Source organism: Anabrus simplex, chromosome 2 (assembly GCF_040414725.1).
Source record: "Anabrus simplex isolate iqAnaSimp1 chromosome 2, ASM4041472v1, whole genome shotgun sequence".
NCBI classification, from domain to species: Eukaryota; Metazoa; Arthropoda; class Insecta; order Orthoptera; family Tettigoniidae; genus Anabrus; species Anabrus simplex.
Genome location: NC_090266.1, coordinates 990,330,873 through 990,346,247, shown reverse-complemented (window position 1 = coordinate 990,346,247; position 15,375 = coordinate 990,330,873). Strand labels below are relative to the sequence as shown.

General features: G+C 39.4%; 2 protein-coding genes across 4 annotated transcripts in view; one reads left to right on the top strand and one right to left on the bottom strand.

The window, feature by feature from the left end:
* Positions 1 to 12,946, bottom strand: part of M6 (neuronal membrane glycoprotein M6) — a 77,603-nt gene extending 64,657 nt beyond the window's left edge. The window contains exons 1-2 of one of the 2 annotated variants that reach the window (XM_067139619.2): positions 12,812 to 12,946; positions 12,058 to 12,217 (exon numbers count right to left, since the gene is read on the bottom strand). In XM_067139619.2, coding sequence (XP_066995720.1) covers positions 12,058 to 12,217; positions 12,812 to 12,815 — 164 coding nt within the window. In that variant the 5' untranslated portion in view covers positions 12,816 to 12,946. Of the gene's footprint in view, positions 1 to 12,057; positions 12,218 to 12,473; positions 12,706 to 12,811 lie in introns of those variants that run through there. The other variant, XM_067139618.2, reaches the window with a different exon arrangement.
* Positions 12,825 to 15,375, top strand: part of LOC136863235 (uncharacterized) — a 150,668-nt gene continuing 148,117 nt past the window's right edge. Inside the window, exon 1 of one of the 2 annotated variants that reach the window (XM_067139614.2) lies at positions 12,825 to 12,992. In XM_067139614.2, the coding sequence (XP_066995715.2) occupies positions 12,964 to 12,992 (29 nt within the window). In that variant the 5' untranslated portion in view covers positions 12,825 to 12,963. Of the gene's footprint in view, positions 12,993 to 13,139; positions 13,241 to 15,375 lie in introns of those variants that run through there. The other variant, XM_067139615.2, reaches the window with a different exon arrangement.

The following is a 15,375-nucleotide window of genomic DNA, read 5'->3' as shown; positions in this document are numbered from 1 at the left end:
TTCTTATTGACTTACCGGTACAGCATATGTGTATGTAATATATTTGCTCACATGTATTATTACTGTGTGATTTCATTTCAGGATCTGTTCTCCTCTCCTAAATGCAGATCAGTGGTGATTGATTGATTCATTCATTCATCCATCCATCCAGCATTTATTCAAATCGACTGGCATGATATAGGAAGTGGCATTTTAACTAACAGGTTCAATCTGCATTTAGGGCAGTTGGCCAGGTGGCAGATTCCCTAACGATTGTTTGACTGCATTCTATCAGTGGTTCTTGAATTTGACTTCTCCACTGTTAAGGGGTCTGTTGGTTATTTAAAAGACCTGTAGCTATTCACTCTAGGCCAACGATTAACTTAGAGATGCTCTTCAATTAAAATTTCTCCAGTGTATTTTCATGTAATATTACTGGATATTGGTATCAGGAAATTACCGGTACTTGTACTGCAGGCCTATTTATTAGGTTCGTTCTGCATTGACAATCTCCACCTGAATCAGTGTATAGCTGACTACTGGACACCTTCTAAGCTTCCTATTTCTTAGTGCTTGATATAGGTTTGGTGTTCATAGCAGTTAAATTTGTTCTAAAGTAGGTATTAACATTAGTGTTTATAGTTATATCATTAATACAAGTGCTCATGGTCTTCTAGTCTAGATATACTACATTGGTATTAAATCACTCTATCAATATACTAGATATACTAATACGTGACAAATTTTAGCATAGAATAGTGTAAGTAGTAATTCATTAACTTCATCATCAGGTGACTGTTGCATTGTACTTAAAATCAGACATCTTTTTCAATCACTCAACAGAAATAACAATTTTTGTCTTTTAATATCCCTGAAGAAGGTGGTCTCATATTTTTAGGGAAAAGAAAAAATTACTTCATGGTAAAACTCAAAATTCTTACAGGTGCTGATTTGATATTTGCCACATTTTGAAGAGAAATCAAGATTATCATGGTGCTATGAACAGTGAGAAATCTCAGATGTGGGTGGAAAAACATTAATCATAGGATTAAGAAATATAGGACCCCTGTGTATTGTGATGGATAATGTAGCATATCACTGTAAACTTGTGGAGCATCAACCGACAACGAAATGGAGGAAGGATCAATTAGTGGTAATTATTTTAGATGGAATATTTTTTCTACTGAATTATATTTAATGATGTTACAGAATTTTATTTTTATTTTTCCTTTAATTTATAGTCATGGGCGAGGCAGAATAGGAAGTCTCCACCAGAAAACGCAACAAAAGATGAGCAGCAAAGGTTGTATCATATGAATTGCAGTCACTTAAAGAGGTACAGTAGCATCTAAACATAAGTTTAGGTAATGTTGTTTACTTTCATATATGCATAACAATATTTCTCTGTTTTTTTAAAACCAGGTATATTGTTGAGATTCTGCACAATGAAGGCCATACTGTCCTACGACTCCCTCCATATCACTCATTTTTCAATGCCATTGAATTAGTATGGTCTGTTGCAAAGCAGTATTACAACAAAACAGCTCTTTTTTTTCTTTTTTTGCTATTTGTTTTATGTCGCACTGACACAGATAGGTCTTATGGCGATGATGGGACAGGAAAGGCCTAGGAATGAGAAGGAAGCGCCCGTGGCCTTAATTAAGGTACAGCCCCAGCATTTGTCTGGTGTAAAAATGGGAAACCATGGAAGACCATCTTCAGGGCTGCCGACAGCGGGGTTCGAAACCACTATCTCCCGGATGCAAGCTGACAGCCGCATGCCTCTAACCCCATGACCACCTCGCTCGGTGGAATCAGATAGATATGACAGCTTTACAGGAGATACGATGGAAGACAATTGAGGTGGCAGATCTACAGCACTACATTTTGTTCAATAGTGGGGAGGAAGAAAATAGAATAGGAACAGGGTTTATGGTCCGGAAATTGATCAGTCAAAATATGATTGAATATGAAGCAATAAGCTGGTTAAGATTGAAAGGGAGATTCGCCAACATATCACTAATTAGTGTCCCCAACAGAGGATGCTGAAGAGGAAGAGAAAGAACAGTTCTTTGAAAAAATGGAGCAAGTATATGACAAGTTGCCCGAGTATGATGTTAAAGTTGTCCGAGAGGATTACAATGCCAAAGTAGGCAAAGAGAAAGAAAACCACCCAGTGGCAGGATATCACAGTAAACACCCAGAATTCAATGAGAACAGATGGAAATTGACAGATTTTGCCTTTAGCAAGGAGGTGGTGATTAAGAGCACATATTTTTCCCATAAGGAGATCCATAAAGAGACGTTGATATCACCGGATCGTCTGACAAAGAACCAGATAGACCCTGTGCTGATAGATGCGTGACATGCCTCCAATATTATGGATGTGAGAAGCATGCGTGTTGCAGATAGTGATTTAGATCACATACTGATTGATGATTGATGTTTGTTGTTTAAAGGGGCCTAACATCGAGGTCATCGGCCCCTAAGATCACATACTAGTGAGGATCAAGTTCCAAGAAAGACTGGCAATTAAACCCAGGGACAGAGCTGAACAGAACAAGGTCTATAATGTAGAATTGTTAAGGGATGAGAGGAAGGAGGATATAGAGACTGGCTGCAAAGAATACTACAGATGGGCAGAAATGGGATGTGGTCATCAATACAATGTGGGAAGAAACCAAGCTAGCAATAAATACAACAGCGCAGGGAGTACTTGGAGAGAGAAGGAAACAGAAGAGAAATAAATGGTATAACGAAGAAGTGGGTAAGGTTCTGGAAGAGAGAAATCTGGCCCAACAAAGAATGCTACACAGACACTCTAAATAATATGGCAGTTTTTAAAGAGAAACGGAGAATAACAAAGACATTGATAAGGAACAAGAAAAGAATAGAAGAAAGGGAGAGAGTGGATAAAATGAAGAAGAATATTAGAAACAAACAAGGTAGAAAATTCTTCCATGGGGTTGGACAAGTAAAGAAGGGATATCAACCTAGAGTGAATATGCTTAAGGATGAGACTGATTGACTGTTGGGAAAGAACAAATTCTGGAAAAATGGGCAAAACATTTTGAAACATTACTTTCTGTCAGACCAATAAATGAAGAAAGAGAAGGATCAGGTAGTATGGAAACTTCAGAGGGAGAATGTGGAGATGTGAGGGGGAAGAGAGGAACGATGAGAATGGAGATGAGGATGAAGACGATATGGGATCACCATTGATTGAAGAAATAAGAGAAGTTATAAAATAACTGAAGAACAGTAAAGCCCTAGGGAATGACCTCATAACGGCAGAAATGGTAAAACATGGAGAAGTTGGTGAGGAGAATACACGAGATAATAAAAAAGGTATGGGGAACAGGTAAAATGTCGGAGGACTGGACGCTAACAAATATATGCCCTATACATAAGAAGGTTGCCTGCTGTCATTTCTTGATGGATACAGTACTTTTGTATCCATCTCTTGGCACAGGCCAGAGTAAAGTGTAGCTTTCACCAAAGTCCCAGTTTCATCTATGGCTGTGACAATATGGAAGCTGCTGGGGTATGTTTGGTGCTGAGTAATGACATTCAGAGCACGAATAGTGCATCTAAGTGTTATGAAAGGTGTTGCTCATAGGGTCGGTCGTGCTGCAATAGCACTTTCTGACCCAGTGAGGAAAGCAATGGCAAACTACCTCACTCCTCGTCTTGCCTAGTACGCCTCATTTTAGTGCTGCCATTGGTTTTTGCGGTTTCCTTATAACCGCATAACTTTTGGTGGTGCTATTTGAGGATCCAACCAACCTCTGGGCTGATGACCTAACAGACAGACATAAGAAGGGGTCACGCATGCAATGCAAGAATTATCAAGGTATATCCTTACTGAGTATAGTGTACAAAATCCTCGCTACAGCCATAACAAAGAGAGTTAGTAGTAGAACAGAAAGAATTATAGCTGAGTACCAAGCTGGTTTCAGACCTGGAAGATCAATGACGGCCCATATTTTCACCATGAGAATGACTATGGAAAAGACATACGAATACAGCGTTTGACTAGGACATCTTTTCATAGATTTTAAACAAGCCTATGACAAAGTAAATAGATCGACATTATGGGAAACAATTAAGGATTTTAAATTCCCACAGAAGTTAATAAAATTGACAAAGATAACCCTGGAGAACAGCAGAAGTCAGCTAAAAGTGCAGGGAAGTCTGTCAAGATCTTTCAGAACCGAAGAAGGTGTAAGGCAAGGAGATCCCTTATTACATCTGTTATTCAATCTAGTGCTGGAGAAAGCTGTAAGATCAATAACTACTAATCCGGGTGGTAATATTTACAATAGACTGATCCAAGTTTTGGCTTACGCAGATGATGTGGTGATAACTGCTAGAAGTAACGAGGCACTTACAACTGCCTTGAGGGAGCAGAAAGATGCAGCTGGGTCTTTGGGTATGGAGATAAGTGAGGCTAAATTTAAATATATGGTAATGGAGTGAAGTGGAAGGAACACCGAAACACTCCCAAGTGGATGATTACACCTTTAAAGCAGTAGATAGCTTTGCATATCTTGGCTCAGTAATAACATCAGAAAATAAAGTTGAGACAGATATTGTAAATTGTATTAAGGCTGCCAAAAGATCCTACAGAGCTCTGTACCCTCTTCTGAGAAGTAAAAACTTAGGTAGGAAATAAAAATTGACTCTCTACAAAACAATAATTAAACCAGTACTTACGTATCAGAGTGAGGCGTGGGTATTGACTGAGGCCACAGAGAGGAGATTAAATATGTGGGTAAGAAAGTACTAATTAAGGCCACGGCAACTTCCTTCCCACTCCTAGCCCTTTCCTATCCCATTGTTGCCATAAGCCCTATCTGTGTCGGTGCGACGTAAAGCCATTAGAAAAAAAAAAGTAATTCCTCCTCCAATTTTCTACTAGCCCCAGCCTTAAAGACACTTCTCATATTACATGTTCCACGGTCCGGTTATCTCAATTTGGTTTCTGAACAGTATGGAGTTTTGTGGTGGTGGAGTTGTTAGCCCCACGCACCAACCCCCAACCTGGAGGACCAGGGTATCACACTTAGTCTGGATCATCAACTTAGACCTGTCCAGCTTGGGTCACCCTACCAGGAGCATATGCTACCACCAGCATAGCTCTAAGGATCATTTGAACACGCAAGCCTCCAAAACACCCGGCAAAATGTATTTTGCCTTTGTCAAGGTGGTGATACAATTGGGAGGACGGAGATGACTTTCCTTTTTGCTTTTTAAATACTAGTACTCATGTTTATTATTATGTCTGTTTATTCATTACCCCCCCCCCCCCTGCTTTGTAATTCAGTGACCATGGAATGGCTCTTGATGTATAAATTACCATATATTCATTTTTTTAATGCATACTTTTTTGTTATTATCATTATCACATATCCCTTTAAATGTAAACAAACTAATATTTAATATAGTAAATTATGCTTATCTCTTTGGATCCTTTTTTTTTTTTTTTTTGCTAGTTGCTTTACGTCGCCCCGACACAGATAGGTCTTATGGCGACGATGGGACAGGGAAGGGCTAGGAGTGGGAAGGAAGCGGCCGTGGCCTTATTAAGGTACAGCCCCAGCATTTGCCTGGTGTGAAAATGGGAAACCACGGAAAACCATTTTCAGGGCTGCCAACAGTGGGATTCGAACCTACTATCTCCCGAATACTGGATACTGGCCGCACTTAAGCGACTGCAGCTATCGAGCTCGGTCTCTTTGGATCCATTCATTTGATTGCATATTGTTAAAATTGCTATGACAACATGACTTCTTTATGATGTAGATACAGTATAAAAGTATTCCTTACCAAACAGATTTGTTATACACCCCCTGTGCCGCCTGTTGTAAGAGGCCACCAAGGGGTGATTGAATTAGAACCATGAAACCACTTGTGATTAGTACCATCACGCGGGAAACACCATGGGTCGTGTTTACTTGCGAGTAGTACCACTATGTTAGGTACACAATAGATCTGTGATTAGTAGCAACGTAAGGTGAGTCTGTATGGGTTTTCTAGTACCTGTGATTAGTACCATTGTGAGAAACACCGCAGGTCTGGGCATTGCCTGTGATTAGTACCACTATATCAGCGACACCGTGGGTCTGCGTTGCCTGTGATTACTACCCACTATATGAGGAACACCATGGGAATACCAGTACCCATGCTTAGTACACCTAGGTGAGGAACACCATGGGTTTGCGTTGCCTATGACTGGCGCCATTATGTGAGAAACACCATGGGTCTGTGTTACCTGTGCGAAGTACAATACTTGTGAGCAGTACCATAATGTGTGGAAGACCGTGAGTCTACGCTACTTTTGATTAGTACCACAACATAACAAATACCATGGTTCTACTTTACTAGCGATAAGTATCATTACGAGGGGCTCTTGAGCTGGAATTTGGACCCCTTTAGACAACAAGCATCCTCGATTCAGGATTGTGCTTTAGAAGCAGTCCCTTGATCAGTAATACTATTGTTTATGATAGTTTCTGGGTCGGATCCACTGATTGTTTTAAATTCATATCCATCCATTCATTCTTCATCATGTTTTTTATTCTGGTCAGTGGCTAATTTTAAACTTTTAAATTGTCATTAAATTCTGTCTCATTTTTTATCATTAGGGGCTGATGACCAAGATGTTAGGCCCCTTTAAACAACAATCATCATCTTCAGATTTGTTATACCCGCACCAATCAGACTACAGACAAGAGAAGTATCTTATATTAAGGTACATAATGTTCTTACATGTATGTATAATAGAAGAACTGAAGATCCATATACAGGTAAGTGAGTCGCCCTATGGTAGAAATCCAAACTGTGTCATTTAAGTCCTAGCCCTCTTCCCTATCCCATTCTTGTCTTCAATCACTGTGATTTAAGCCAATACATATAAAAATCTGGTAATGTTGTTTGACTCATTAGTGCCCCTGTACAATTCCTTGGTTTCCCTAATGTAGTAAGCTTGAAATACATCAACTTGCAAGCTAAAAATATGTTTTAAAAATGGCCCCCTGTCCCCTACTGCTTATTGAAGAAAGAAGAATAAAACAACATCCAAATAAAAGGAAGGAAAGATAGGTCCTAGGTGGTAAGTCCTTGAACTTATGGAAATTGCAATAAAATATACAATATAGATCTCTCTCCCTCTTCCCTGCTCCCCTTTTTTTTTTTTTTTCAAGCTGCTTTACGTCACACCGACACAGATAGGTCTTATGGCGACGAAGGGACAGGAAAGGGCTAGGAGTGGGAAGGAAGCAGTCGTGGCCTTAATTAAGGTACATTTGCCTGGTGTGAAAATGGGAAACCATGGAAAACCATCTTCAGGGCTGCCGACAGTGGGGTTTGAGCCCACTTTCTCCCAAATACTGGATACTGGTGGCCGCACTTAAGCGACTGCAGCTATCGAGCTTGGTTCTCTCCTCCTCTAAGAATACGGATATAGTACTGCGTACATCAAAATAAAGGCAGGAAATTTTTAAAATGAATTTAAGTGAGTGAAGGAGAGAATGTATGACTAGCTCAGATGATAGAGCTCAGGTTGGTGGGTTCAAGTCCGGGGGCATTTGAAGGTGCTCAAATACGCCAGTCTCATGTCTGTAGACCTACCGGTACGTAAAAGAACTCTTGCGGGACGAAATTCTGCCACCTCGGCGTTTATGAAAACCATAAAAGTAGTTCTTTCTTTCTTTCTTTCTTTATTTGTGTCAGAAGTATGAACCATACTTAAAGATATTTTTAAAAAAAACATGATATCTACATTCCTAGTATACAAATATATAGGTCTACTTTACAGTCACAGTATTAAAAAAAACATTATCTACATTCCTACTATATAAATATACAGGTCTATTATACAGTCACAGATAAAGCAAGTTCAAGAGCTAGATAATTCTTGCCCAGTATTGGGCGACGTCAATAGCGTTGAGGGAGGCTGCAATCAAGTCTTTCATAGTGCACATTGAAGGACATAAAACACACTGACATAGATGTTGGATCGTCTGCTGCTCTCCACAATCACAAAGTGATGAATCACTTGAGAAACCCCACTCCCGCAAATTTACTTTTGTTCTGTCGACTTCTGTACGAAGTCTGTTAAGTGCTTTCCATACTGTCCACTTCTCCTGGTGTCCACATGGAAGACTTTCCTTCGCTCTATCCAGGTGGAAAGGTGGTTGATTCTTTCTTTCCACATTTTGATCCTAGCATTCTCCGCTTTCCCCTCAAGGTTAACTGATGTGCGGAGAAAACTTTTTCTAGATTTTAGCCTCTGTGTGGCTGGGTGGTATCCATAGAGAGGGTATGCTTCTGAAGATGATGACTGGAGCCTTTCTTTGTTAGCTGCTACCTCCCTACGAATCTACCGGGAGCAATATCACTAAAAGTTGGACCTTCTCAACGGGTGTAGGTAGGGGTGAAGCTGATTCCTGCCCGTGGTGCCCCTGCATAGGTAACTGGATTAAAACTCCAGTACTGAACTGAACGTCAGCATTCCAGAAGTATCTACCAGTCAATATGACCCAATCGTTTTAAAAGTAGTTAGTAGAACTAATAATAATATTATTCTCAATTCCGCAGTGAGCTTGAAAGCTGACCTAATTTCCGTTCACATAGCTTAGCACATTAGTTCTCCTTTATGTTTCCTGGATAAGCTTCAGGATATAACCAGCCTGCAAACTGAAAATATGCCCAATAATCTCTCTCCTTTACTGGTTATAGAAGAGAGAAAGAAACGTTTGCGCAAAAGAAAGGCACTAAGTAATTTCTGGAACTTTGGAAAATCACACAGCAAAGACTTGTTAAATAAATCACATTGTTTAAGACACTCCTCTTTTCAAGAATATGGTTATAGTAATGCGTATATCAAAATAAAGGCAGAAATGTGTAACATTAATTTGAGTGAGATGGGAAAGTGTGTTTATTTCCTTAATTCCTCACTGAGCTTGGAAACCGGCTCAATTATGAATATCTTGATTTATTTCATCTTATCATCTACTGAGGTAAGGAAACGTTCATTATTGATGCGTATACGCGCAGGTTAGCTTGTTATGGTTACGTCTGGTGATTTTTTTTGCTATTTGCTTTACGTCGCACCGACACAGATATGTCTTATGGCGACGAAGGTATAGGAAAGGCCTAGGAATTGGAAGGAAGCGGCCATGGCCTTAATTAAGGTACAGCCCCAGCATTTGCCTAGTGTGAAAATGGGAAACCATGGAAAACCATCTTCAGGGCTGCCGACAGTGGGGCTCGAACCCACTATCTCCCGATTACTGTATACTGGCCGCACTTAAGCGACTGCAGCTATCGAGCTCGGTCTGGTGATTTTAATACAGGGTGTGGCAGAAATACCTGACAAATTTTGTACGTAAATAACTTAGCAACGCAACAAGCCATTCACAATTTTGTTGCGCAGTTTAAAAGAGTAGAGTTTGCCATTTATGTCACATACAGTAGATTGGAGTGAACTAAAGGTCGTATTGGCCAAAGCTTTCAAACAGGTGTTGTCGTGGTGCGCGCAGTCTTGGCCTTGGAGAGCACGTGCATCGTCTCGTCCGGGCTAATCAGTCAGCCAGCCAATCTTTCTCTCGGGATATTTGAAGGATCGCGTCTTCTGACGTAAGCCGCATACACTACATGACCTGAAAGCTGCCATCCGTGAAGAAATTGAGGCAATACCACAAGACATGCTCGACCGAGTCACGTGGAACTTCAGGGAGAGGCTTCAGAGGTCCAAGAGGACGGTTGGCATTTGGATGACATTATTTTCAAAACCTAGTGTGTATGTGCATGTCACGCAAATGGCAAACATTACTCTTTCCAACTGTGCAATAAATCTTTAAATGGCTTGTTGCGGTGCCGAGTTATTTACGTTTGAAATTCATCAGGTATTTCTGCCGCACCCTGTGCGTAACTAGTCATGTTGGCAGCAGTGATGAACCTTAAAAAAAAAAAAAAAGGAAAAAATCGGGCGGCGATATTTACCTTTTAGTGTATGGCCTTACGTGACGATTACTATACTCTTTGTCAGACTCCGTGGCTGAACGGGAGGCGTGTTGGATTTCTTATACAAGGGTTTTGGGTTCAATTACTGGCCAGGTCATTGAAATTTATTTTCACTCAAGGCTAGGTGAGAGGGCTTTTTCGAAGTGCATCTTCTATACAAGGTAGGGCCTATCAATACGGTAGTAATGGTGGGATACGTTTAATTTTTGAAACATCTTATATTTAAAGTTCTGGATGATGGGGGGAAATATCACTTTTCGTCATCTAGTATATTATTCCCTTATTCCACTTTCTCACCCCATAAAACATTCATTGCGAAGTAGCTCTACATGACTCAATGCTGATGCAGAACAGTAACAAAGTTCAGAGGACACCACTCAGCTGATACGCTGCTTTCTTTTCTCGAAACCACTCAAATATTAATCAATATATCGACAACTGCATGCAGGCAAAATGCAGTTTTAATTTTAGCCTGACATTCTCTCGAACTTCATAACAAACCAAATTTTTTTACGACTATGATCACCCAGTAATGAGAAAATGTTGTTTCACAAAATTTACAACAACCTTTTTCACAAATATCAGATGAAATAAAAACTTTGTATTCAGATCAACAATACTTTACTTTAAGACATATTCAAGTTTGGTAACAATGAGATCAATACTTTTAAAGTTGTGAATTTTCAAAGTGAGCGCTCCGTTGGAAATGGACAAAATACCAGCACTTTTTTGTTCAACCCGAGTTAAAATTTTAAATGGGTGCGATAAAAATTTATACTCCGCATAATTGAACATACAATAAAATAAGTTAAATTTTGGTGTAGCTTGTTTCTATGTGGGGCAAGGGATAAACCTTTTATTAATGTATTAACTCTGGTGTCTATACTTTTTTTCCAAGACAGTAGTAGCTTGATGACACGTATTTCCGGAATGGAGAAGGCCCGTGGTTAGCTATTCGGATACTTAGCACAAATAACATTCAGCTCCGTCTAGCTGTAGGCCTACAACAAGCTGCTCACCGCACAATGAAGGGACAAGGAGATCTCTCGACATTTCTCGTGAGAAACAAGGTGATTGCGCAAGTCTCGAGAAATCTCAAAACCTCATCTCAGACTGCACATCACTAGTTCTACACCTCTCCAGACCTTTATGATTTGTTGGGTGCACAGTACAAGTTTGTATGATGGATGTCATTACTGGATTGAACTTTGTTAAGGGCTACGTTAGAGTGGGGGTTTTTCTTCTGAATGCTTTCTTTTTCCATAACTTTTTGAACATTTGAGCAAGTTTTTGTGAGTTATTTATTTTTATTCTTTACTCTGTTAATACGACTGTCAATAAGTGTGTAACCATTAGCAAATGCCAAGTACCTCATGGTCTGTAATTGTTTGCTGTGATCTCCTGTGGAGAATGGTGTGTTGACGAATCTTTGTAATGTGAATCACACTGAGTTCTGTTTAGTGCTCGAGTTCTGTTTAGTCATCTGAAATGTTTTGGGGAAAAATGTGCTATACGCACCACACGAGACCACGGCAGACTCCCGCAGCTCGATACTTTATTGTTGACAGCGGATTGGTTAACACCTTATATACCTGTCAGTTAAGTCTATCCCTGCATATGAAATTCTATCTGTCGCTGCTATTCTTCCTCCTTTTCTGAAAACCATACAGACTGTCTTGTCCTTGTTAACCTGGAAGTCGTTTGTTTCGGCCCATTCCTGTAATCTATCTACCGTGATCTGAAGGTCTTTTCTGTTTCTCGATCCTATTATCATGTCATCTGCGTAGGCATAAAGCACTGTCGATAGATTATCTGTTATTCTTGCGATGTCTGTTGTAGCTACGTTAAAAAGCGTAGGGCTAATGGGGTCTCCTTGTAACACACTGTTTGTTTGAGTGATGGGGGAAGAGAGAAAAGACCTTACATGAATATAGTAAAGAGTAGAATCAATTTATATATGGCCATTCGCTGCAATAAAAGTTTATTATATACCTGTCAGTTACACTACACTCAAACACACTATTACATGAAAGTCCTGTTTCTACTTACCATGCCAGCCTTAGGTGAAAGACACGTTCAAACATGAGGACACTAAGAGTCACACCACGATACATTGTACCACAAAAAACTCCTACGCCAACAATACACATTATTGTAGCAATAAGAGTTGCATATGGGATTCTTGTCATACATTCTCGACACTGGTCTCCTAGAAGTAAAAATAAGCCAAGATTATATTATAAGCACCACATAAAACAAGGTACATTTATTTAGAAATAATTATCAAATAAATAGTAATATGGACCAATTAAAACGTCATGTTGGATTAATACCAGTATTAGCATTACCTACCTCACCTAACCTAACCTACAGAAACAGAAAACTTGTCTTACTATAACGAAGACAGAACAAGAACACACACATTTATCCTGACCTGTAATTTCATAAGTAGTCTAAAATCTTACCACAAGCTGTGTATCCACCCAAGTTAAAATTGGAATGTAAAGACCGTTCTGAATATCTCCCCAAACTCTCGCGCGAAATTCCATGATGCCTATTTAACGGCACCATCTGAGCAATTTCCATTTCATTTCTTCTACCCCTCATATTTTGTGGCATGATTCATATATAACTAACTTAATATGTTGATTGTACCATAAAGGTACGAATATTGACTTTAATAAAGCAGATAAGATAGTTGCCACCCACAGCTGATTAAACCAATAATCGACCAACCCACATGCTGCATTTACAAATAGTACTAGTCTTGTTGGAAAAACAGTAAGAATAAAAGGATACGTACCCATATTAACAGATGAGTATTAAAAGTTGCAAAATGAGTCAGGTATCCAGAATTAGGAAATAGGCGTAATCATGGGCTGTTAAAATAATAATATGGCTTTCACTTCACGAGGAAGAATATGAACTCCTTCGGAAAGAAAATCTACTTTCATAATGCAAGAACACAAAAATTCAAAGTCTATGTAAGTTTAATTCACAAACAGAAAATTATGTGTTATATAGTGAATTAAAGTATTATTTACATGACAACCATTTCCACGCCATATTGATAATTAACCAATCAACACAAACGCTCCCCACATGCGAGTATAGCATATGTCAGTTTCAATTTTCCCCACTAGAATACTGTAGAATGCAAAACAGTATCATTCTTTTCAGTCTATTTGCAGGAAAGTAAGACTATAACAGGAATACATTTCTGAGAAGCAAGGTACGCAGCATTCCTATTTTCATGTATGTTTAATTTATTTTGAATCTTTCATTCACGAAAAAACATTATTGAACATTTTACTTTCGTCTTTATTACGATGGCATCTTGGTTTCTATAGCGACTACTGTCGACAAAAGACGTTACAACGAATATGTTCGCGAAAACGTAAACAAAGATCGCTTAAATTTTACAACAAAATTGTCATCTGTTGTTTAAAGATGCATGGGATTAAAGTAATTCATATTTGTAGGGGTTTCCAGGGGCTTGGTCAATTGGTAAACGCATTTATTTTATTTTGCCAAAATATACTGTATGACATTTTAAAAACTATTATCTTAACCTCCCTTTATACTTTCAGTTCTGATAAAACCATTAATACGGACGACAAACGCAGTGTATTCCTACACACAGTGATGAAATGTATGAGTCGTATTTTAAGAACTGTTCTTCTACTCGGCCGATATTACAAGTTTCTTGTGATATTTTTGTCTTTTGGGGTATCGGGTGTAGAAACACTATTAAAGGTGGCATGGAAATTTGTTGATTTCAGTAATATTGTGGTTAATATTTCTTAAACTCGTAGTGTGACTCTGTGGCTACGGGATTACTTTTTAAATCTTTCTTAAGTTATTCTATGCAGCCTATGTTGTTAGGCCTATATTCCTCTAAACATTCAAAAGTATTTGCATGTAGATTGCAGTTCTGTTAATAAAATTACACTGTTGAAACATAACGCAGTAAATGCACAATGAATAACAATTTACAGGAGAATCGTTTCATCACTGCTTAAAGCCAGCTGTTACTGTGTGTAGGAACCCTTGTTATCCTAATGGGAGTAAATGTGTTGCTGTGGTTCTTTATTGAAATGTTGTTTGGACTCTACTATGACCAGTGGTGTATGCTGAGGGCTACCAAGGCTATCGGTGAGGCCCAAACCTCAGTTGAGAATGATGGAAGTCTAAAGCACATTATAATGTAAGAATCTGACACATTGTTCCATTTACAAAATTGGAAACAGTGAGAAAAAACTCCTTGCTCTCAGAAATTTGTGGGTTCTCTTTTGTTGGTTAGAATCAAACCCGTGATTATGGGTTGGACACCACCACTGATCTCCCGAGGAAGCTAATTATCCAGTGAACAATGCATGTGACCACTGTAAAATTCAACATTTGTATTTAATAATAATAGTAATAATAATAATCATAACAATGGTGCATGGTATCTGTATAGGCTTGGTGGTGTCCTAATGAGGATAAAATGAATGGCGAAGATGTCATAAACACCCAGTCCCCAGGCCAAGGGAATTAACAGTATAAGGGGGTTAATTCTGAAAATTGATCCATGGTCATCGGTCCAAAGGCAAGCATTCTATCCATGTACCCACAAAACAGGACTTCATTTGCTAAACCTTAGGCTATCATCTCCACTGATCAGGGGTTGAGCATTGGCAGTAGTAGAGGCCAGGACAGTAGCTTGTGAAGCAGCCTTCACAACACAACAGGCTTCTCTGTTGGCTATTGGCTGCAACTCAAAACACTGAAACCCCTGTGGGTGGGGGACGCAGACGAAGAATACACCCACGGTATCCCCCGTCTGTCATAAGGGGCGACCAAGGGATAATTGTATTAGAACCATGAAACTACTTGTGATTAGTACCACCACGCGGGTCGCTTTTACTTGCGCATAGTACCACTATGTTAGGTACCAAATAGCTTTGTGATTAATAGCAACAGAGTGGGTTGCCGGCTTCTACAGTACCTGTGATTAGCACCACTTTAAGAGCTACACCATGGTTCTGGCTTGCCTATGATTAGTACCCACTATATGAGGAGCAGCACGGGATAGTGCGAGTCTCTGTGGTTAGTAGGCTACACGTATGTGATGAACACCATAGGTTTGCGTTGCCTGTAAATGGCGCCACAATGTGCGAGGAACACCATAGGTCTGTATTCCATGTGCGAATTTCATTACCCGTGAGTAGTACTATACTGTGTGGAATGCCACGAGTCTATGCTACTTTTGATTAGTACCGGAACATGACAAATACCATGGTTCTACTTTCCTAGCGATAAGTACCATTATGACTTGGGTTTTGGACCCCTTTAGACTAAATGCATCATTGATTCAGTATTATA